At 39.3% G+C, this 25,531-nt stretch overlaps 2 protein-coding genes and 1 long non-coding RNA gene across 10 annotated transcripts in view; 1 reads left to right on the forward strand and 2 right to left on the reverse strand.

Annotated features, from left to right (window-relative positions):
- Positions 1–7,573: 7,573 nt before the first annotated feature.
- On the reverse strand, positions 7,574–9,373 carry LOC140128471 (tigger transposable element-derived protein 1-like). Its single transcript, XM_072150176.1, has one exon. The coding sequence runs from the start codon at positions 9,371–9,373 to the stop codon at positions 7,574–7,576; it is 1,800 nt and encodes a 599-aa protein (XP_072006277.1).
- A 441-nt stretch (positions 9,374–9,814) lies between these two features.
- Positions 9,815–22,212, reverse strand: LOC140127119 (uncharacterized). 2 transcript variants are annotated; one of them, XR_011854957.1, is made up of 3 exons: positions 22,113–22,212; positions 17,518–17,622; positions 9,815–10,121 (listed from the first exon to the last, which is right to left on the reverse strand). It is a non-coding gene; the product is annotated as an uncharacterized lncRNA (long non-coding RNA). The 2 variants fall into 2 exon arrangements; XR_011854958.1 differs by lacking the exon at positions 22,113–22,212 and adding an exon at positions 21,296–21,470.
- Positions 21,271–25,531, forward strand: part of SFMBT2 (Scm like with four mbt domains 2) — a 148,627-nt gene continuing 144,366 nt past the window's right edge. Inside the window, exon 1 of one of the 7 annotated variants that reach the window (XM_072147425.1) lies at positions 21,271–21,487. The gene's annotated coding sequence lies outside the window, so the exon portion shown is untranslated. Of the gene's footprint in view, positions 21,488–23,455; positions 24,017–25,531 lie in introns of those variants that run through there. The other 6 variants (XM_072147430.1, XM_072147427.1, XM_072147429.1 and 3 more) reach the window with 6 other exon arrangements.

Consider the following 25,531-nt stretch of genomic DNA (forward strand, 5'->3'; position numbering starts at 1 on the left):
ACACTGAATCGCTGCCTTCTCTCTGAATGATACATTATTCAGCAGATGACAAAATGGATCTCTTTTTACCTTGCGTTTATATTAACATATGCATGTGGCTAATTAATTTTCTTTTCATGTATTTGTTTGTAACCACCATTCAAGAAATAGTTGTATGGACATCATATGTTTGCTGCCAGAAAGGAAACTATAGTTAAGAGTCTTGGAGATTTGTATAGAGCTAGTGTGCATAAATATAGCACTATCCACAAGGAATTCTACATGTTCAGAATACAGAACATGCATCAAGGCCTTCTCCCATTTCACTACAGTAATTGATGTTTGTTTTAAAAACTGTAACTTCAATGCCAGACCAAAGCAAGGATGTGAGTTGGGGGGTTCACAGCTAACATGAAATTAAATTTCCATCATGTATATTCAGTAACATATTTCCCAAAAATTGCCCAAGTTTAGCTGAGGTCCACTAGCAGCTTTCTTATTTTCAAAAGGTTAAAACCCACAGCAACTCATTGACAAGCTGTGGGTTAGGACCTCAGCTTTATTCTTTGGTTCGGTGCGATCGCGGTGATACCAAATTTATATAGGTTTTATTGTGTTTTAATACATTTTCAAAAATTAAACAAATGTGTACAAAAAAGAAAAAAAAAATGTTGCCATCTTCTGACCCTAATAACTTTTTCATACTTTGGGGTACGGAGCGATATGTGTGATATGTCATTTTTTGTGAAATGAGCCGAAGTTTGCATTGCTGCCATTTTGAGGTCTGTGCGACATTTTGATCATTTTTTATTCCATTTTTTTATGTGATGTAAAAAGGTGTAAAAGTCGCATTTCGGACATTTGGGCACCATTTCCCGTCTCGGAGGTCACCGCCGGCCATAACCGTTTTTATATTGGGCATTTTGGGACGCGGCGATACCTAATGTGTCTGTGATTTTTACTGTTTATTATGTTTTATATCAGTTTTTAAACTTTTTTTTCACTAATTCTTAGACCACCTAGGGTACATTAACCCTAGATGGTCAGATCGCTCCTACCATATACTGCAATACTTCTGTATTGCAATATATGGCATTTTTGCAAGCACCGACCGCGGTTATTATCGGTGGGGGTTTGCTGCAATATGCAACACCCCCACCCTTGTATGAAGAGGACTCAGCCCGTGAGCCCTCTTCAAACTTTCCCTGTACCTCTGCGCCGTAGAGCTATGGTGCAGAGCGTTATGAGGTTAATCATCTCCAAAATGACATCAAAACAACATGTGCCAATATTTATGGGCTTGATTTTATGACTTTGGTCCAAGTCACGGAAATGTAATCCTTTTGAGAAATACATTCTTTGTTGGGTTAGTTTTGTGTTAGTTTTGTCAGCCCTCGCAGGCAGGGTCCTCCTTCCACTGGGTTCCTGAGCTCTGTAGTTTTTCTACTTGTACTTGCATTTGTTCTTATCTTAATGTAATGTATGGGAAACCCTAATTGATTGTACAGCACCATGGAATTAATGATCCTCTATTGATATATAATAATAACACCTGTAGTTTTTTTTTATTGATGGCAATGGTTGAATAATAATAATATTATGGAATAATAATTATTTTTGGGTTTTTTTGTTTATTTTCTTGTTTATTCTAAGGAAGAGGGGGTAATTCTTTCATGTGCCTTCTTGTTTGAGCCCTAGGGAGTTTGATCACACATACAAAATAATGTCATACTACTTTATTGCAGTATACTGTATCTATAATGCTTTCCTATTACACCTTTCCTCCAGCAAAAGAGATGCTACTGGCATCAAAATCACAGCTGGTAAGATTGGGGTGATCCCAATTTTTAGGTGCCGGGGAAAGACTTGATTGCAGCACATCATAGGTCAAGAGCTGTGATCAGTGGCAGCACCAATTGTATTAAGAGTGAGTGCTGCACAATAGATAGACATCTGCCCTTCATGGAGAGGGCTCAGATTTTGAGCCTTAAAGCAAACTTGTCACCAGGAATGTCATTTAGCTGGAGACAGGTTCCAATAGCCTGTGCTATGCTAATTTTAAAAATGTCCTTGTCAGCCTTCTGAATCATTTCAGTAGGTTATATATGTTTAATTCACATCACCTGTCTCCCTGCCTACAGCATGTGGCAAGTCCTGGGGGGGGGGGGGTGCTTGGGTTGAACTGCAGGCTGAGTGCCTATGGCTTCTCTCATGCATTCATTCTCAACTACACACCACCCCCCTCCCTCCCCTGCCTGCTCAATGCACATGACAGGAAGTGGAAAGGGGTGAAGGAGCTGCATTAGTGTGAAGGAGAGGAGGCGCAGGCATACACAGGATGCAGTAGCCCCTTCTCCAGGGACTCACCACATGCTGGCAGGGAATTAACCGGTTAAGGAACTGGCCCTTTTTTGTTTTTTCACTTCCTACCTTCAAAAATCTATAACTTTTTTATTTTTACATGTAAAGAGCTCTGTGATGGCTTGTTTTCTGCATAACAAACTGCACTTCATATTGATGGTATTGAATATTCCATGCCGTCTACTGGGAAGCGGGGAAAAAAAATCCGAATTCCATGAAAATGGTGAAAAAACACATTTGAGCCGCTTCCTTGTAGGCTTTCTGTAGGATTTTACGGCTTTCACTGTACGCCCCAAATAGCATGTCTACTTTTATTTTTTTGGTTGGTACGATTACATGGATACCAGATTTGTATAGGTTTTATAATGTTTTCATTAAAACCTGGGGCTGTACATCGGGGCTGTTGTTATTCCAGGCAGCGATGAGCACTAACATGGGTAAGAACTTTCTTTTGGATTATGATGTCCCTATATAAGACTATTTGGCAATATACTTGCATTGTATCTTTCCCATGTGTACTTATCATATCTACTATGGCCATTGACGCCAATACATGTTCACATTATACAGACAGTCTCCGGGTTACATACAAGATAGGGTCTGTAGGTTTGTTCTTAAGTTGAATTTGTATGTAAGTCGGAACTGTATATTTTATCATTGTAATCCCTGCCAGAACTTTTTTAGTCTCTGTGACAATTTTTGGTCTCTGTGACAAATTTAAATTGTTGGATTGTCGTAAGAACTAGGATTAACAATAAAGCTTCATTACAGACACCTGTGATAACTGTTATAGCTGATTATTGTAGCTTAGGACTAAAGCACAATAAATTACCAATATCCAGTGGTCCGTTTGTAACTAGGGGTCGTATGTAAGTCGAGTGTTCTTAAGTAGGGGACCGCCTGTATATTGTAATTTCGCTGTTTGGAATACAACTCGCTGCTGATGCGAGATGTGAAAAGTCGCCGGCGGGGTTTATTTCTACATCAGGCAGAGATTGTTGTAGAATAAACGCTGCGCAGCACCCCGACCAATACATTAAATGGCTGAAGCCTCTTGATGTATGGAGCAGCAAAAATGCAGCAGCGGGGCTCTTATATGCTGGTGCACGAGCCCCAGCGTATAATAAATATCACCCACAATCTTTTATCTATTATCTTTATCTATTTAGTAGAAAGGTGACAGATTTTTATTATAAGCTACAAAAAAGCAATTAAAGCAATTAATATTCTTTTTTTTTTCTTGTTTAATTGTCCTAAAATGCAGGAAAGAAATAATAAACTTTACTTGCTGTGCAAAGGCAATATTTTCCCTTTCAGTGAACCTCCGGATATCTGTGGGCTGCAGCCAATAAGAGGTGACGTGCCATATACAATGGCTTGTATATGCTGATTGGCTGCAATTGTAATGTGTTGTCTACATACAGGGCGCTGTAGCACTGGATTACTAGAGAAAATCTTCCTGCATATATATACTTTACATTGGATATATACTTTACATTGCATATATATACATAATAACATTACACACTCAAATTAGTCAGTATTTGCATAGTAATTCAGTACACACAATTCACAGTTATTACTCAAATAATATGATTTTTCAGTACCCACTGATCCAGATCCGCATAGTATTTACTGTCAAATAAAATATACACTGAGCTTATGTATTCTAGAAATCAATACATGTCAGGCTCCTGATGATATATGACCACAAAATTAATGGTTCTCAAATTGAGTTGTTAAAGGTCAACAACTTGAACGAAAAGCAGCTGTAAGTAAAAGCTTTCCAATTAGCTGCATATATAAAATCATCAAACAGCTGTCAGGGAGCATTCAGAGCTGTACACTGTACATTTCACTGAACCCTTACAGTATTAATGGCTTGCTAAAGTTTCTGAAAAAATCTGCCTTCAACTACAGTGTGCGCTGAGATCTATTACGTCACTGACCACAACTGCACATAAAAATAACTATGGCTAAACCGTATGTTCTCAAACAGGGTCGGACTGGGGGACTGAGGGCCCACCAGTGGAATACATTCTGGGAGGCCCCCTAATGCTACACGGGCAAAATGCAAATGCATGAGCCAAAACACATAATTTTTAATGATGGTAAAAACACAGATGTGTTTTCATTTGTGTTTTTCTTGTTGTGTTTGCAATGCATTTTAATGTCTAATGCAAACACATAGCGGCGTCGGCTTTTACGGCGTCACAAACGCGTCAGCTTTTATGCGACACAAATCGGGGGCGGGTCGACTGATTTGGACAAACAGCGGGATTTAACATTTAAATTGTGTCGCAATACCAAGCACTTACATGCACCGGGAAGAAGAAGGTGAACTCCGGCGGACCTGAGTGGGGAAGCGACACACAGGAAATCGGGCGCACAATCTTAGTGAATTGAGGCAGCTGTGCAGGATCGCCGGATAACGCACCTCAATAGCCCCATAGTGAGTGCTATATAAGGCCATGTTCACAAGATGTGACTGAATTGCGTTTTGAAACACATTTCAAGTGCAGAACATTGAACACAAGTATGTCTAGACTTAAATGCCTGCATCCAGTAAATAGCATCAAGTGTTTTTTTTAACATGGCAAAACATCTTGCTACCTGCTGAAAACAAGGGTTTAGGTTTAAACACATCTGCGTTCAGGGAGGAGTTGTTCCTGATGCATTTCAATGACAATCTCTGAAGGGAAGAGATAAGATCTGGAGATATTTTTAGTTATTGTGGTCGGGACCTATATTCAAAATCTATTCTCATATTCCTTGCATTTCTGCAAGGAAAAAGAAGGTCCTTAGACCCAATTTAAAACTTAACTTTTAATGTTCCTTATTGTTATGAACAAATTGTATTTTATATAATATTTATACAAAAAATTCGGTGCTAGCCTATATTAACGTGAGTTAAAATCGTGTCGTGGTGGGGGTGGGTACTGGATTCTGCTGTAATTAGGAGATAGGAATTTTGGATACTTGTCAGAGTAGATTTGTATATACGCCCTGGTGTGTGTAGCCCAGGTGGTATGGTATATGTATCCCTTCAAAAAAGGTAGCAAGTTCTTTTAAATGAAAGGCTCCTTGGAGACTCTCTTGTACTAGAAAATGATCTGCTCTCTTATCATGTGGGTGATGAGGTCGCCGCTATTGCTAGGCTGCTCTAATAGATCGTAGTTCCTATAGATTCTCTCCTGATTTCATCACTAGTTGCAGTGTGTCGCTGCAGATAGGCACACTGCTAGGTAGTGTTTGTACCCCTACTTTCCACCACTTCTTTAAAAGTATAGGCGTTCATACAGCCCCCCCGACATGTTTCGCCATATCTATGGCGTCCTCAGGGGGTATCGGGGCTGAACTATCTAAAATTCCTATCTCCTAATTACAGCAGAATCCAGTACCCACCCCCACCACGACACGATTTTAACTCACGTTAATATAGGCTAGCACCGAATTTTTTGTATAAATATTATATAAAATACAATTTGTTCATAACAATAAGGAACATTAAAAGTTAAGTTTTAAATTGGGTCTAAGGACCTTTCTTTTCCAGATGATGCATTTCAAAGCACAATTCAGTCGCATACTGTGAACATGACCATAAGGTCCAACATAAAGCAGGACATCGTATTAAAGGCTATCTGTGCCTCTACCAGCTCCCCCCCCCCCCATATTGTGGCTTCTTTTTTTCTCTCACTAATACTGTGGTCCCGGTCATATTGTGGCCCCTCATCTAGTGGCCCTTCTTTTTATCTCCATAATCTTTTGGCCCCTCTCATATACCCCTCATATTTTGATCCCTCTAACCCCCCCTCCCCCCCCATATTTTAACCTCTCATCTCCCCCTTATATTGTGGTACCTCTCATCCCCCCTTCTTATTATGGCCCCCCTCATCTCTGAAAACTATATGGGAGTAAATGTATGGTGGACACTATCCCCACTCAGGCGATTTCTCAAACATATACACAATGAAACGTGGACCATGGCGGAGACCGAACCTCTCAGTGCAGGACTATGTAGTGGTGCTCACTCACGTAGAAATCCATAACGAAAATGTGGAGAAAAGTAACGGCACTGGATAGAAAAGTATAACATCCTTTATTACAAATGAAACATGCAGGGAGGGTGCAAGAACATATTCTCCAACTCTAGGACTGACCTTTAATCCTAAATAATCAAAGGACTGTGACACCTTTAGATCTGCTAACTCTAATACTGAAGGATTGCAATTATCAAGAGGAACCAAGATAGATTTTTGTAAATTTATCAAAGTCTCCCAAAACCAGCACGTGCCGCATTTATATATAAAAAAAGGTGAATTTGGTAAACATTTTGAAAAAAAGAAGATGCCCCTGCAGCACCACACAAGACGAACTACAAGCTGCAGCACCCAGCAAGCCAAGGACACCAAGTGCACTGTATCCACATCCGAAGGAGACCATATGTCATTCCAAACCATGGCAGCTGCCATTATTCCTCGCCTTCCTTGTTATTCCCTGCCTTCCACTGATTCACAAAGTATTCCATTGGCGTTTCCCGATTCTCATTGAAGAGTGAAAAGCATGGAGTCAGCCATCAGCACACATAACTGAGCTGCCCTCTCGAATATCGGTCAGGCTTTCACACCAAGTAGCGGAGCGCAATCACAAAGCAAATTTAGATAGAGGCACAGGAGCCGGGTGAAGCAGGCAGAGCTGTGCCGCACATCCTACGTTATGGTGTTACACTCTCCTCCATACGCGGTTATTTTTACATGTAAAATTTTTATATTGGGAAAGTTTTTCATAATATGTTTATAGATGGAAGTTAACAATTTTAATCAGTTGTGATTTTTTTTTAAATATGTTTTTACATACATTGAAAGGTATGCTGGGAAATAAATAGTTATACAGTGATACCTCGGTTCTCGAACATAATTCGTTCCGGGAGGTCGGTTGAGAACCAAATTGTTCGAGAACCGAAACAAAAAAACCCATAGGAAATAATGGAAACTGGATTAATTCGTTCCAAGCCCCAGAAAATGCCTATTTACTGGCCTAATTTGTATATAATATGTAGAAAAACATGAGTCTCAACAAGAAATAAGAAAGAAAAGTGTATTTATTAAAACAAAAAAAATTAAATGTAATGTACAGTACAGTAAATTGTGTTTCATTTACTGTACCTGTACCAACCTTTATGGCAGGAGGGAATGAATGTGGAGGGAGGAGGGAAGGGGGATGGTTATTGTTCTTAGTGGAAGTCCTCTTCAATAACAACAGAGGGTAACTGCTCTTCGGGTGTTTCTGTTCTCGGTGTCTTTTGCTGAGGAGAATCAGAATCTTGCTCTGCAGTTGCTTGTCTGATTTCTTTAGTGAAGAATTTGTCAATGGTTTGCTGTTTTTTTCGGCTTTGCAAAATTTTGCGGAAAGTGGACATAACATTGTCATTAAAAATGTTAACTGCTCTATTTGCTACCACTTTATCAGGGTGATGTTGTTCAACAAAATTGGCGATTTCTGCCCATTTAGCACACATTTCATGAATAAGGCCACTAGAAATATCCTCCACTCTCTCCTCTTCTTCAGAAGAAATGTCTTCAACCATATCCTTCTGCTGCTGTTGTTGTAGGTGCATTAGTTCCTCGGTGGTTAACTCAGCAGCGTGACCTTCCACAAGTTCGTTGATGTCATCTTGTTGAATGTCAAGGCCCATGGTCTTTCCTATGGCCACAATATCATCAACCACAGCAACATCTTCATCAACAACAGGAGCTGACTCAGGTTCTAAAGGCTCACTGTCCCTTTTGGGCCAAAGTTTTCGCCATGCAGCATACAATGTGCGATGAGTGACATTATTCCAAGCAGTGTCAATCAAGTTTACACAATTCAGGATGTTGAAGTGTTGTTTCCAAAATTCCTTCAGAGTTAACTGTGTGTCATTTGTCACTTCAAAGCACTTCCGGAAGAGGGCCTTTGTGTACAATTTCTTAAAATTGGATATGACCTGTTGGTCCATGGGTTGCAGAATAGGGGTTGTATTGGGGGGTAAGAATTTTACTTTTATGAAGCTATAGTCATCAACTAGATCTTCTTCTAAAGCTGGGGGGTGAGCAGGAGCATTGTCCATCACTAATAGACATTTTAATGGCAATTTTTTTTCTGTCAGGTATTCCTTCACTCGAGGTGCAAAAACTTCACGCACCCACTCTGTAAAGAATTGTCGGGTAACCCAACCTTTGGTGTTAGACCGCCACATCACAGCCAATTTGCTCTTCATGACATTGTGCCTTTTGAATGGTCGGGGATTGTCAGAATGATAGACAAGCAAGGGTTTTACCTTGCAATCACCACTTGCATTTGCACAAAACAAAAGAGTAAGCCTATCTTTCATAGGCTTGTGCCCTGGTAGTGCTTTTTCCTCTTTGGTTATGTAGGTGTTGGCTGGCATTTTTTTCCAGAATAATCCGGTCTCATCGCAGTTGAAGACCTGCTCAGGAACAAACCCTTCTGCCTTGACATAGTCACTAAATTCTTTTATGAAGCTATTAGCAGCCTCCTGGTTTGCACTAGCTGCCTCCCCATGCCTAGTGACGCGATGTATGCCACTTCTATGTCTGAAATTCTCAAACCAACCTCTGCTGGCTTTAAACGTGAAAGCACATTCACCACTTGTACCAGGTGTTTCTGTGTTCAGGTCACTAAATATTTGGAGTGCTTTCTCACAAATAACGACCTCATTGATGCTGTCACCTGCTAACTCTTTTTCTTTAATGAAAATAAGGAGCAGCTTCTCCATTTCCTCCATTATCTGAGGCCTTTGCTTAGTTAACAGTGTAACACCTTTGGCAACACTGGCAGCCTTTATAACATCTTTATTCTTAAGGAAGGTAGAGATGGTTGATTTTGGCATGCCATACTCTGCAGACAGATCCGACACACGTGTGCCCTGTTCATATTTGCCAATGATTTCTTTCTTGAGTTCAATCGTTGTTCTCACAACTTTCCGCTTACCTTTGTCTGCATTACCACTTCTGGCTTTCTTTGGACCCATGTCTAAGGGTTAAATTCAGTGTACAGTACAGTACAGTAATTTGCAGTACACACTTGCGTGACTCTCTCCACAAAGCGACTCTCTCTCTCACTAACTCACAATGATGACGCAGGCAAGGCGCTGGGCCGAATGAACGCCATTCGGCTCAACTCGGCTAATCTCGGACGTTCGGCTGTTCGAGTTCCAAATATTTGTTCGGAGTCCAAGACAAAATTTTCTCGAACTTCCTGTTCGAATACCGATTTGGTCGAAAGTCAAGGCGTTCGAGAACCGAGGTATCACTGTACCTTAAATATGCATAGATTAACACAGATTGGAACGGTTTCGTTTGTTCTATGCTGCCATTATGTTCTCTGAGGAAAGTGTGACCATTAATTCATTGACAACAGACAACCATATTTATCAAAATTTGCACATAACATAAAACAACACTGGGTGAGATGACAGAAAAGTGAGCAAGTTAAAAAAAATATGTTATTTTTTGTGTATAAACATCTGAGGATTTATCTATCAGCTTTTAGCTCTATATTCTGTGGCAGTTCTGCTTTGTGTTCAATTAAAGACTGTTAAAATTTAACTTGAAACTTGGCAACATCCCACAGGTTTATTTTGTAAAGAAGACCAGCAAACTCATTCATTAACTGCCTCTGAGAAGAATTACACTAAATGTGACTTTTGAATCCAGCTGATTTCCAAGGAAATGTTCAATGTTGCAGGATTTGGCGGCTTTTATCCAATTGCTGTATTCCTGCAGGAACAAAAACATTCATTGCTAAACCAGAACATTAAAAGCTAAGACCTATTGTACTTTTCCCGACAGTAAGAGCTTTTCATCAGAAATGTGTTCTATCTAACATCTTATTACGTGTCTTTAGATAACTTGTACTATGGAATAGTTCTTCAATCTCACACTGCACTATAATATTTAGTTCTCACACTAGTGGTTTTTACATTCTTTAAAACTTCATCAGCTTATAATAATAACAATAGTAAAATACTCTTTATTTATATAGCACCATTATATTCTACCATAAAGGAAGTTTTGGACATACTTGTAGAGTATCTCACCCAAGAAAAGGTGTTTGGAAATATGATATTTGGGAAAGATTGGTCTTTTCCTGTAATTGTCAGTCTGACTGTAAGATTTTGCCCATTCAGGCTTTGGTGCCATCCTCTGCCCTAAAGTATGGTAAATGATGCACTGCTGACTGTGCTGAATTTGTACTTAGTTTACATTCTGGTTTCTTAATTGATTTCCACCACATCAGTCTATCTCCAACTGACTTTGTTCTGGTCTGCAGATTATTAAAATAGTTGTGATGGATAGATGCATCATCCATTCCTCCCTTGTTAATCTAGTTTGTCTGGCTGGGAGGGAATTTGTCCAATTACTCTCTGTACTAGGACTATGATATCTCATAAGAGGATTGATTGCCTGCTCATGTCCCGATGCTTGCTATAAGTCTTCTTAGGAGCTTGATAACATTTTTTGGACTTCCATATTTTCAGATTTTTGACTCTTGCTTACCTTGTGACCATCTATTATATGTATTTTTTCTATTATATTATTCAAGATAAACCAATAATGTCAACAGATTTCACAAGCTGTATTTCAGGTTATAATAAATGGCTAATATACTAAGAAATAAATCCAGCATAAAAAACTAGCTGCGCAATGTCCGTAGCTCTTCCCCTGAGGTTCCATTACATGAACAATGTGTATCAAATGCTTTTTTTTTCTATCTGTGCGTCTACTTTTAGTTGATTCTCAAATGGACTGTTTTGGATCCTTATATAGTTAAGGAAACCATCCAAAATACAAAACTACACTTTTAAAGTATTGAATGTAAACACCATGCATCAATCCTAAGGGAATATTTTCTCTGACCCTCTTCCAATCGCAGCTCTTTTCTGTACCAAACAATATGCTGTGCAATGTACTGGGAAGCTGAAAAAAATAAATTCTAGGATAATTGAAAATAAAAATCGTAGTGTACATTTTTTAAGGGTCATTCACATAGTGGTAACAATGAAATGCTAATTTTATTCCATAGTGATATTGATATACATATATTTATATAGGTTAATTGTGTTGTACTAGTTCACAAAAATAATAATTTTTCGGAACGAAATTGTCTTCATATTACTGCATTTTGACACTTTTTTAATATTTCTTTGTACTTGGTTGTGTAAGCTGCATTAATTTGTTGGAAAGAGCTGTTATTTTTATTGCTATTAATTTGGGGGATGTATGAATACATATTACAATGCTCTAATAGAGGCTGAATGCGAGGGCAGAAAGCATGGGAAAATTTCTATTGGGTACAATTAGCACCAATATGGAGCCACCCATATCCACCCATGACTTAAATGCCCTGGTGCCACATAAAAGATACAGCTGTGATAGCAGGCAGCACAGATAGCAGCTGTTTGCAGCAGGTTCTCTGCTGTAGATTGCAGTCATTACCCACTGTGTTTGGAGAGGGCTTAGCCCCTGAGAAGTCACCAAACCCCCTTCCTGTCAACAGGAAGTAATAATATGTGACATGCCTGGAAAGGGCTAAACGATATGTTGCCAAATATAACATATAATTTACAATTAATATTTTACTGTATTACAAAGAAGTTGCTACATCTACATATAACAAACAGATAAAATAAAAACAGAAATTACATTTTTTCCCCAGTTCCTTGGAATAGTCCATTACATCAGATTGTGGAATCAATTCCTTCTCTAAATTGTATACCACCCATAGCTTTTATTAAGCAAAAAGCTTTTAAACAAACTTTAAAAAGACCAAAATGATGCCACTTTGCTCCTTTCTTGCTTCCTTCCTAATACATTTACAAATTGGGAATTTCTCCCTTGCTTGCAAGACAAACTCATTACACAGATCTCAGGCCAGTTGAACTTCAGGCCAGTTGAGCGTCTGGCTTCAGATGGCAGTGCACGGTGAATCAGAAGTGGTGGAATGAGCTAAACCCTGCTTATTAAGGTCTCCTGCACTTTTTAACTTCTGTGTCTTGTGCTTCTCCCTGTGTTACACCTATCAATTATATATATATATAATTTATTTTATAGGCCCCCCCAGTATAAACAGTATCTGGCCCCATATAAATATATACAGCCCCCCCCCAGGAAAATAAGAATCTGGCCCCATAGAAATATATACAGTACCCCCAGCATAAACAGAATTTGGCCCCCCATATAAATATATATAACCCCCCAGAATAAACAGAATACAGCCCCCCATATAAATATATACAGCCCCCCAGAATAAACAGAATCTGGCCCCCCATATAAATATATATAGCCCCCCCCCCCCAGTGTAATAAGAATTTGGCCCCTCATATAAATATTTACAGCCCTCCCCCCCCAGGAAAAATGGGATCTGGCCCATTATAAATGTACACAGCCTCCCCAGTAAAAAAAAAAAGGTATCTGGCCTCATACAAGTATATATAGAAGACCCCCCCCCCCCGTTACAGAAGTAATCGCCTATATCTGTTTCTTAAAGAGAAAGGTGCGATTTATCTGGAGGGCGATTTGGGGCATTGGAGCGGCAAAATGCCGCTTTTAAAGAGGTCCACATTCTGCTGCCCGAGGCAAGATTTTCATCTCGCCTCATGGCAGATGCGGCCCTGGGTCCGGCTCTGTAACACACAGCAATTAGTTCTCCATTAACCATCTCAAATAACAAACAGAACTTGTAGAGGCAAAACTGCTAAAATATAATAATGCAAGTTATATAATGGGCAGCAATAAAGTGTCTCATGTACCCATAATGGCTTAATGCAAAGTGTATATAAAGGTTACTTACATACCTTTATATGCTATACCTGGAAAACAATGAAGAGGTTAACGTGCCATATAACGTCCCACTCAGATGATCTGAAAGTACGCTAGGCCTCGGATAGGCCATCAATTTTAAAGAATTTTAAAAACCTTTTAAAAATGTGTTACAATTGCAATCTGAGTAATTAACTGTGTTGTGATCCAAAAGTGTATATTCTGCACCTGCTAAATGCACTGTCTGTATTAAAGAATATACTCTATTTCTTTTTCTTCAGGAGAGGAATCTTGATATCCATGTTCCATGAATGAGGTGCTGAAATCCAAATTGTATAAATTGTTTGCACTTCCAATTCTTCATGTAGAAGTCCAGATGGGTGAATATGTAAATGGATCCTGACAGTTGGGAATATGTTGCAGTAATTTCTCTGAACAGAGAAACATAGCAGGCTTGTTCAGGATTATGTGTGTAAGTGGAAACATATAGCGGGAACGTACAAGCCTGGCTGCAAGCAACAGCTATCAACTCTGGCCCAGGGAGGAAAACAGTTTCCGATACCTTTTATTAACCCAACATGACAGTAATTTACACAAGTTGTCACATACAAGATCGGAAACATTTCTGCTCTGCATCATGTTACTTAGCACAAAGGGAAGGAAATGAAATATACTTCAAATCCCAACAGCATCTATTAGGAAATTTCTGCCTTTTCCATAAATCTTTTATTAAATTTACTATGCTCTGAAATCAAACAGGAAATGACATGATCTTCTGCAAGTTCAGGCCATAGCTTGCAGTAGTTTGGGGATACAGTAGACAATGGTGAAATGAGGGTGTATTTTTATAGCTATACAGTATTTTCCTTAAATGTTTTAAGAAAAACAAAAAGGGAAGAGCAGATGAAAACCAAAATAAACTTCTAGGGTAACAGGGAGTTCTCTTGTATTACATATTTGACTTGTAAATAATCACGAGTTAATGCAAAGGGGTGACACAGAGAGGAAGATATAGTACAGAAGATGCAGGCAGTACTAAGTTTCTACTTTTCATACAATTATACAAAGATATTAGGGATCAGTTCAAAGTTATCAAAAGATAAGGGATAACTAGCTGACTACTGGGACCCCCACTAACCTGGATGAGGGTATCATTGCCACCCTGTAAAGGAGTGGCAGGCAGAACATGCACAGTGCCACTTCATTCTAAAAGACTGCTGGAGATAGCAGAGTAACCCCCCAGTAAAGGCATAGGTTTTGTAATCAGTAAGATATCCATTATTGTTTGGGAAAAAGGATTATTTTGAAACTATGAACAATCATGTTAACTATATAGCAGTAAAATAGCAGTATTTTAAGCTTAGTTCATAAATTGTATATATTACAAAACATAGAATAAAAATATAAATGAGATAAATGAAAAAAAATGATCAAAATTAGAGAACACTTTCAGATATCTGCAAGTTATTGGTGTAAAAAAATAGCATCTGGTGCTAATTACCTGATAAGCCGTATTTAACAGGCAGCCTAACTTTCCATTTTGCACTGAATTGGCAAAAATGGTGTACTGTTACAAAGTGATTGAAACACACCAGCAGCAGGTTCCAGATGAAGGCCAAAGATGTGACCCTGTCAACCATAGCAAGAAAAGTTGGTCTCTCCAAGTCTGTGATTTCTAGAATATTCCTTCTCAAACTCATTCCCCAAGAAGGCTGGTCGCCCTCAAAAAACAAATGCAAGAGAGGACAGGATAATGCGAAAAATCTCCATGGGTAATCGTTTGAACACTGCAGCTGGAACTCCCTGCTAGTTTAGCACTGAACAGGGTAATGAACTGTCTTGTCATACAGTGTCTCGACGTTTAAGAGCAACTGGAGTGAAAGCCCATTCTGCAGTGACCAATCATTAGAAGAAAGAATCAAAAGGCTAGTCTCACCTTTGCTGTGGAGCATGTTGTGTAGACAGAGGGAAAGTGGTCCACAGTTCATTTTAGTGATGAAAGCAAGTGTAATTTTTTTGGATCTGATAGGAAACTTGTTTTGTTGACAAACTTGGGTAAGACTGAACCCAAACTGTGGAAAGAAGTCAGTTAAAGGTGGTGGAGGAAGTGTCATGGTTTGGGGAATGTCTTCTACAGTAGGAGTTGGACCTTTCATACAGCTACATGACAGAGTGAATGCAAGTGTGTATCAGAACCTTCTTCAAGAACAAGTCCCCAATCAAAAACATCTGCAAAATCCTTGGTGACAAGTTATGGCCAACAAACCCACAACAATCAGAGAACTGTAGAAGAAACTGGAAGAGTGGACCACAATCCCACAAAAGCAGTGTCTAGTGATGTCCTGTGGCTGCAGATGTGCTGAAGTCATTAATAATAATAATAATAATAATAATTCTTTATTTGCATAGCACACAGATTACTCAGCGCTGCGCAGAGCTTGCCAAATCAGTCCCCAAAGAAAAGGCCTGTACACTTTCTACTGATGTTGATGGTGACTGTTGTAACCTTCAGACAATGTAGTTCATAATCTTTCTTTGTGCTGCAATCATTGCTGTTCTCTATTTTTTAAAAGTTTTGGCAAAATAAAGGTTGTATGTTGATATACTTTGGTTATTTTGTAAAACACTGTTCTAGTAGCACGGTGTCACAATTACAAAAATCCATCAAATGCTGATCAATGGAGATTACATTATTTCTTAAAAAAAGTGATCAGAACAGCCTTAAGGGGCCATCGGGACAAAATAGTCTAATTTTTCTCTCTATTCTGCCCTTAAATAACAAACAAAAGATAATAAGATAATGAAACCCATTACAATCTGTTACAAAAAATAGTTGTCATGGATCCTATAATTTAAGAATCCATGTGCAAGTATAAAGAGAGTATCAGTGAGGTTTCAGAGGATATTCAAGATCTATCATTATGATAGACATCAGATAGGTGATGTCCAACTACTTGCAGACCAGCAATGATGTTTACATGAGCTTGTACACTTAGAACACCTTACTTGTAGCACAGAGTGTCCAGGGGTTTGAAAGGGACAAAGCTACAATACCCAGAAATATGTCTATAATGTTTACAGCATACTTGTGGTACTTCTAAAACAATGGGCCTCATTGATTTGTCCAGTATTTTCTTGCTAGGCATGATATCTACATAATCAGAGGGAGACAGCTGAAGCCAGTGGTTGGACCTGGATGTATTCTACATAACCACTGCAACAGCAAAAGCCAACGTTCATCTACTCAGTTCACTAAATGTGCACGAACAAGACAATTATCAGACATGAAAATTGGACATTTGAAGAATACTTGTCGGGTCGATCTTCGACCCTAAATCAACAAACACACCAAATTTACATTTATGGTAAAAAAACGAAAAAGTAGACTTAAATACTTACCTAGATGTAAGGTCGATGAGGGACATTGGGCTTACACCAGGTGATCCCACACCAGAGCCACATCCTGCGATGAGGGGAGTGTAGCCGGGACAGTATCCTGGTTTCACTGAGCATGTGTCTTACTTACGGCCCTTGCATAGAAAAGCTGGAGTGTAATAGGGTGTAACAGAGGTAAGTATCAAATTGTTAACTCAAACGCTTAAAAATCATACAAAGCAACTTGGGGCACTAAGCCACAGGTCCATAAGTACCTGTAGGGGGGTTTAGTGTCCCAAATTGCAGATTCCCTTTAAATTTGTTTTTCATGACCATTTTGCACCCCTTTCAACGGATCCTAATAACTTATAGTCTATGGGTGCATTCCCACGTTTAGTTTTTCAGATGCAGTTTTTGAAGCCAAAAGCAGTTGTGGATCGTAATGGGTGAGAGCTGCTACTTCTCCTTGCTTTCTCACTCCACTCCTGGTTTTGATATAAAATACAGCATCTGAAAAACTGAACGTGTGAACACACCCTATGGGTGCGTTCATAGGTGGCATGCGGTTTTCATGTTACTATGGGTTTTCCAGATATAAAAGCGTTTTTCTTCATTGCTGAAGTATAAGCACGGTGTTCCAATGTTAACCCCGGTGCTTACACTTCCAGCAATAAAGAAAAATGCTTTCAAAGCTGGAAAGCACATAGTAACAAGAAAACAAATATGATTTAGACATGTGAGTCAGAACTCATGCTTCAGGACGCCATGTGTGAGTGCACCCAATGAGCACTCACCCATGACAAATGGTTCCATACTCAAATTTCTAGTAGAACAGTAACATGGCCCATTAGAATATAGGGTTATGTGCATTGATCTAATAAAAATGATAGCATTTAGTGAAGTCCAGTGTCATACACTAGACACTTTTTACTGCTGTGTGGATCTGGCCATATGTGTCTTTCCAATTCTTTTGTTTTACCTTATTCTCTGCACCTCAGTAAAAAAAATCCCAGAAAAGCGATGAATTTGGTGTGTTGGCACCTGCAGCATGGTGACAATCACTGCTGTCAGCATTACTTTAATCCTACAGATAAAGAAAAATGGGGTTAATGCCCTCCTATTGATTGCTCATAGATGTGGCACAATTGGGTGGAATAAATATAATAAAATACAAAGGAGGTAACATTGGTATAAAGACTTCATATCTTTGTAGCTCCTAAAGTAAACAATAAACAAAAACATAACAATAGGGAAAATCACGTACAATAACTTCATACTACAGACTATCCCCGTAGCACAATGGCCTGAATCTGTGTAGTTCTCCGCTTTCCCTGAGATTGAGCGCAGGCTATGATCGGCACGAATCCGGCCACTAGATGGCGCTGTGTAATTGCAGGTAAATAGCGGTGTGTATCCTAGAAGTATATGGCTGATGAGCCTCATTACATTTCATTATGGACCCGAATAAAAATAATCCAAGCATTAGTCACACTAAACAAACTCACTTAGATGAGTTTCATCTTATGCACTTGTACTTTCAGTATTTTCAGACCCTTATAGTAACTATAGGAATTCTACTCAACATTGTATGTAATAAAGAGGCTGACTTACTATTACACCCAATCGTGCATTTATAAATTATTTAATTTTTATGTTTTTGTGGTAAATTTCTAATACATGAACTTCTATGGCATTTTATGGTAATGTGAGTGAAACCACGGCTGTCAACGGTATATGGTAAAGAGAAAATAATCTGGGCAGTATTTGGAATGAAGAGAAGGATCTGGGCAGTATATAATATGGAGAAAAAGATCGTACAAGTAAACAGTATGGGAGAGCATAATCTGAGCAGTATATAGTATGGAGAGAAGGATGTAGGCAGTGAATATTATGGAGAGAGATCTGAGCAGTATATAGTATGGAGAGAAGGATAGAGGCAGTATATAGTATGGATAAGTAAATCTAATAAGTATGCAAATAGTATGGGGAGAAGGATCTGAGCAGTATATAGTATGGAGAGAAGGATATAGGCAGTATATAGTATGGAGAGGAGGATCTGAGCAGTATATAATATAGAGAGAAGGCTGTAGGTAGTATATAGTATGGAGAGAGATCTGAACAGTATATAGTAGAGAGGAGGATATAGGCAGTATATAGTAATATAGCATGGAGAAATATATCTGATCAGTAGATAGTATGGGAGAAGGATCTGAGCAGTATAATAATAATAATCATAATTGTATGGAGAGAAGGATATAGGCAGTATATAGTATGGAGAGAGATATGAGCAGTATATAATATGGAGAGAAGGATCTCATCAGTAAATAGTATGGAGAGAAGGATCTAAGCAGTGAATAGTATGGACAGAGGAATCTGGAATGTTATAGTATGCAGAGAGGAATCAAAGCAGAATATTGTATTGAAAAGTATATGGGTAGTATTAAGTATAGATAAAAGATCTGGGCAGTATATAGAATATAGAAATTATCATGGTCAGTATAGAGAGAAGTATCTGGGCAGTACATAACATGGAGAGAATTATATAGATAGCATATAGTATCAAGAAAATGATCTGGAAAGTATATAGCATGGAGAGAAGTTTCTACTTAGTAGATAGTATAGAGAGTAAGATCTGGGAAGTGTATTGTAAAGAGAGAAGGAGCTTTGTAGTAAATAGTAAAGATAAATAATCTGGGCAGTTTATAGTATAGAGAAATGATCTGGGCAGTATAGAGAATGGAGAGAATGGAGAAAATGATATGGGCAGTATATAGTATAGAGAAAATGACCTGGGAAGTATATATCATGGAGAGAAGAATCTAGTTAATAGATAGTAAGGAAAGTAGGATATGGGAAGTATATTGCTAAAAGAGAAGGATCTGGATATGCAGAGAGTGTTCTGAGCAGTATGCAGAGAGGTCTTGGAAGTATAAAATACAGAAAAAAGAATCTGGGCAGCATATTCTGTGCAGAATATAGTGTAAAGAAAGTGATCTGGACAGTATATAATAGAGAAAAGGACCTAAGAAGTATACAGTATGGATTGAAGGATCTCAGAAAGGGATCTGTAATTTTATATTATGCAGAATATAGTATGAAGAGGAGGATCTTTATAGTATAAAGTACAGAAAAAATGATATGTGAAGTATTTAGTATGGAGATCTGGGGGGAATATAGTATGGAGAGAACTATTTGAGCAATGTACAGTAAAGCATACAGAGGTGCATCTGAGTAATATTAAGTATGGAGAGAAGCCTCTGTATACAGCATACTATGGGCATGATGATGTGGACGTAATATAGTATGAAGAGAGGGGTCTGGGCAGTATATAGTAAGGAGAGAGGGGTCTGGGCAGTATATAGTAAGGAGAGAGGGGTCTGGGCAGTATATAGTAAGGAGAGAAGCATCTGGGAAGTATATAGTAAGGAGAGAAGGATCTGGGCAGTATATAGTAAGGAGAGAAGGATCTAGGCAGTATATAGTAAGGAGAGAGGGGTCTGGGCAGTATATAGTAAGGAGAGAAGGATCTGGGCAGTATATAGTAAGGAGAGAAGGATCTGGGCAGTATATAGTAAGGAGAGAAGGATCTGGGCAGTATATAGTAAGGAGAGAGGGGTCTGGGCAGTATATAGTAAGGAGAGAAGGATCTGGGCAGTATATAGTAAGGAGAGAGGGGTCTGGGCAGTATTTAGTAAGGAGAGAAGGATCTGGGCAGTATATAGTAAGGAGAGAAGGATCTGGGCAGTATATAGTAAGGAGAGAAGGATCTGGGCAGTATATAGTAAGGAGAGAAGCATCTGGGCAGTATATAGTAAGGAGAGAAGGATCTGGGCAGTATATAGTAAGGAGAGAAGGGTCTGGGCAGTATATAGTAAGGAGAGAGGGGTCTGGGCAGTATATAGTAAGGAGAGAAGGATCTGGGCAGTATATAGTAAGGAGAGAAGGATCTAGGCAGTATATAGTAAGGAGAGAAGGATCTGGGCAGTATATAGTAAGGAGAGAAGGATCTGGGCAGTATATAGTAAGGAGAGAAGGATCTGGGCAGTATATAGTAAGGAGAGAAGGATCTGGGCAGTATATAGTAAGGAGAGAAGCATCTGGGCAGTATATAGTAAGGAGAGAAGCATCTGGGCAGTATATAGTAAGGAGAGAAGGATCTGGGCAGATGTGTGGGTACCGATTAATACCAGGGAAACCACTGCCATAGAGACAAAGAGAACCGCCTATAGACACATGCTACGGCCCATGTTCTCAATGCTGGAATATCTACAAATATAAAGGAGCTATTCATTATATTCAAGGAAAAACAGTCTGTAACTAGTGTCATTCTAGAGAAAAACACTCATCCGTCCATAGCCTATCTATTCCATCTATTTCATACGTATCATCTATCCATCCCCAGTATTTATCTATCTATCTATCTATCTATCTATCTATCTATCTATCTATCTATCTATCTATCTATCTATCTATCTATCTATCTATCTATCTTTGTACCCTCTAATCTACAATATCTATGTTGCGTCTATGTATATATTTGTATATGGTTAAGTAGGTAAGGTTGGTATAGGCTACTGAGGCGGCTGGCCTGGGTAAGATATGGGCACCCTGTCTCAGTCTGACTAGTCATGGGTGGATCGCAGGCGGGTCAGAAACTATCTTTTATTGGTTAGTGGGAAATTTTGCAACTGCTGGAAAGGTCAGTAATGAGTTGTGTTCCCAGTGTGTAAGGCACAGGCGGGGTGCCCTGCACTGACCTGGAGGTGCTGCCCGCATATCTACATGTATGTCCGGGGCTGGCACGTCATGTGACCGGGGTGACTGATCGGGAAAGTTGAGTGAAGCTGCGGCACCGCGTCTATCCGCACGTCTCCTGCAGTGTGTACAGTGCGCCACGCACCGGCCCCGGGTACAATATTGTGTGCTGGGAAAAAACGCAGGCACGGGAGGTAGGTGACTGCTTTCACTTTCATTTGTTACACACCCAGGTCTATTAGCGAATGAAACCAGAATGGGGAGAGCCGGCTGGCCAGGGGCATTTTTTCCTCTAGTAGACTTGGCGGTGCACATGTTGTGTGCAGGGCACTGGCGGCAGGACGACTGTTGGCACTACAGACTGGGGATGCCCCTGCTGTACACCCTGCCTAGTCTAATGTGTGTGTATACACATAAATACATGTATATTATATAGACTACAGACACGTAGCAGAGTCGTGTATGTCATGTAGCTGGAGCCGGTGTACAGCTACCACAATGTCTCCTGTGGTAACAAACCAGCTCTGCTACATGTTACACGTGACGTCGTGTAGCCACTCTTATTACTATGTGACAGGCGCCTGGCAGTGGAGGGGTTAAAATCTAATCCTGTCAGGAATAATCCAGGGGATTTTCATTGCAGCCTTCAGGGATGTTGAGCTATTCCCAAACCTCAAGGTTTAACTCTTCAGTCCCCGGCATGCTGACAGTAGGTGGGGCGTCGTGCCATAGGAGGGAGTCTATTATTTTCTATACAGTATATTATATTAGAAATGGACATCTTGTGGCACCCTGTAATGGAGAGAGTTATGTACCAACCCAGAGCCTTTATTCCTATGGGGACCCAGGTAGTCATTTCCTTGGTAACCCCTGTGTTGGGCACTGTGCAGGCTGGCAGACCTTCACACTGGGGGTGCCATTAACCCTCTCCTTCTTGCAGAGGACACAGCCAGGCTAGTACGCATGTGCAGAGTTGCTGACACAGCACATGACAGCCACAGTTTGTCTAGTTTAGATCCATTGCATGTACAACTGGCAGTCTGGCTAATAACTAGAGATGGCGCTAGGTGGGTAGGCTGATGATGATGATGGCATTCCCATGTTGTTTCTCTGCTGCCAGGAATGTTTGCCCTTTCTGGTTATCTCACATTGCGGCTTCTCTGTGGCCTTGGAGCTTCATCTGCTGCTAACCTTGTGCTGGATAAACTCTGCCTGCTTTAGGATTAGGGAAGCCATTCATAGTGACAACACTATATATATATATATATATATATATATATATATATATATATATATATATATATATATTATCTATAATTACGATAACGTTGGATATATATATATGACAGTCCAACGTTATCGTAATTATTATAGATCATATGCATTGTTTTTGTTAAATAGTTTGGTTTTATTATTTGCGTTTTTTGCAACTATATATATATATATATATATATATATATATATATATATATATATATAGTGTTGTGACTATGAATAATAATTACGATAACGTTGGACTGTCATATATATATATATATATATATATATATATTATATACATACATACATTTATATACACAATATGTGGAGATACACAAGGGTGAAGCAAGCATTTTCTATATGCATCATTGACAGCCCCTCTTCTTAGGAGTATATTTAAAGTATATTTTTGTATACTGTCTGTCTATTATGTTGCCATTGAATGAGACGGTTCGGGCTGAGGTCTTGAGGCTTTTTTTAAACTACATATCCCATTATGCACTGAAGGTACATTGCACATTTGCTGTTTCTGTTTCTTGGGGTTGACAAGCTATTAATATGCGGGCTACCAGTACATATATGTTTGTAGAGATGCGGACGTGTGTATGTAGTGAATGTATGGCTATGGCCTGGCAATAAAGATAAGGGCTTGGCAGTGTTAGTAGCAGGTGTGCAGTGTATGTGGGCTGATAAGCTGGGAGCTATAAACCTCTTTATGGCTGATGTTGGTGCAGGGACTGGCATAGCAGAGCTGAACTTTACTGACTGCCTCTTAAACCTTGAACGAGTTAGTAATTAAATGGCATGAGAGTGTCGGAGAGCTGCGCTCCAGTGTATGCTAGAGAGCAGAGAGGCTGGCATGTGAGCATGGCACATCCCCTGGCATTCCGGGGAAGTAGGTCACTCATGTGCCCCCACAAGTGATGCTGCTCTCCACACCTGCCCCCTCCCTGCCTCTATACAATCACTAGTGGAGGAGAGAACAGAAGCTGAGTGACCTCCTCCGCTGACGTGTGCGCTGACGAGCACGGAATTAAGTGGAGGGCCCATAGGGGAGAGACAGAGAGAGAGAGAGAGAGAGAGAGAAAAAGAGAGAGAGAGAGAGAGAGGAGGGGGGAGAGACGGCAGAGAACATTCACTCCGCACCTTGTCAGCATTAGCCCTGCTCCTCCGCATGGATCTATGACAGCACAGCTCTCCTGCCTGGGATTATTACACTTGTTGTTTTCTTCTGGAATATTTGGGATTACCAAGAGGTGATTATTCCTTTCTGACATTGGGGGCATGTGCCCAGGAATTCTAGGAAGGATGGTGCTTTGATTGACAGCCATCAGGGAGCTGATTGTAGTTACTTGGAGATCTAGTCCCTGATCACAGAGGGCACTTGTGGATTGCCATTGGATGCCAGGTGGAGTTTGAGAGCGATGTCATATGTCAAATGCCAAGTACTTCTCTTATCCCAGGTACAGTCGTCTGTAAACTTTAAGAGGATAATTACGATGAAGTTTGGTCACAGCATATTGCTGGGTTTATTGGTGATAGTTATGGTGAATAGATACAATCACTAATGAATGATTGCTGGAACATTCCAAGCTGTAGAGATGTATCATCCACTACAATATACCCTGCTGGATTTCTTTGTAAAGGGGTAATGGAATATAGTCATAATTACTCTTCATTTTGCAGTCAAATACATCTGCCATGTATTATATACTTTACTGCAAATCTCTAGAGATGTTTTATAGGGAATAATGGTAAGGTGGGTGCATGAACCTTATAATAATTGGATCCTTTTTTGTTAAATGCCTGCAAACATTAGATTTATCTATGGACACGCAGAGAGTGTGATATACATTATATGACATAGAAAAGTAAGATAGAGTGACATATAATCAATTTTTCACTATTATTCAACCACATGGTGGAGCTGTCCTAGTTTTATTAAGTTTGTAAATTATAATTCTGAAATTATTTTTTTTTATCATATTTATTTATTATATTATTTATCTATTGTTGTCATATTGTTGTTATAAGTGGGTGCACAATGTTCTTATTTTAGTAATCTTTTGGCTTATTGACTTTACTTATATCTCAAACATATATATTTTGTGGCCAGAAATGTTAATTGTCAGTTCTTGTAAATATATTAAAACATATCTGTATTATTATTCTAAAGTTAAAAAAAAATTCTTTGAAGTTTACTACCATCACACTACAGACTAAATAGGTGTAAATAGGTAGTATTATACCTATTGGCTATAGTGCAAGTTACATTCACCTTGAGGAAACGGCGGCAAAACATACGTTGGGGTGATTTGGTGGTCTTCTAGTATGTCCCTGATACACATGAATAGTATGCAACACCCGGGTGGGTAAATTTGTATTACATGATGTATCTTTGGATTTGTGTCATACTAACATTGTGATCCTGAATGGGACTGGCCACCACCACATGTTTGTACTTGTGGTTTTTAGATATGTGTTTTTGGTGTATTTTGATTGCTGTTATATTTATTAGTAGAATTTATTGGTAGAATTAGTGTTTTGTAGTATAGGGATTGTTACTCTGTAATCTTTATTGGTATTCATTACATTCCAAGCATTACTCCTACTGCCACCTTCATGTCTTTTGAATCTGACAAAACTCTCATTAATGTTAAGGATCTCTCAGGATCACTGAGCAGCTAATTTCTATTGGTTAGAATGAGTTGTGAAATGTAGCATTTTGGAAGCATTTGTGCTTCATAGTGCTTTCTCGAGATTTGGGGGCATTAATTATTTGCTTTCCGCCATTTTTTTGGTGGACCTTTTTGTTTCTGTGCCTTGTGCGCTATAGTTATGATGTGTTGCCACCACAATCTAGCCTCTTTTCCGACAATCACACCTTTTTTCTGCTCAATTTGGTAGCAGCTCTTTAATTCCTACACTCTTCCTGCACCTCTAGTTTTGTGATACTTTTTTGGTACATAATTAGACCA

This window comes from Engystomops pustulosus, chromosome 4 (genome assembly GCF_040894005.1).
Source record: "Engystomops pustulosus chromosome 4, aEngPut4.maternal, whole genome shotgun sequence".
NCBI classification, from domain to species: Eukaryota; Metazoa; Chordata; class Amphibia; order Anura; family Leptodactylidae; genus Engystomops; species Engystomops pustulosus.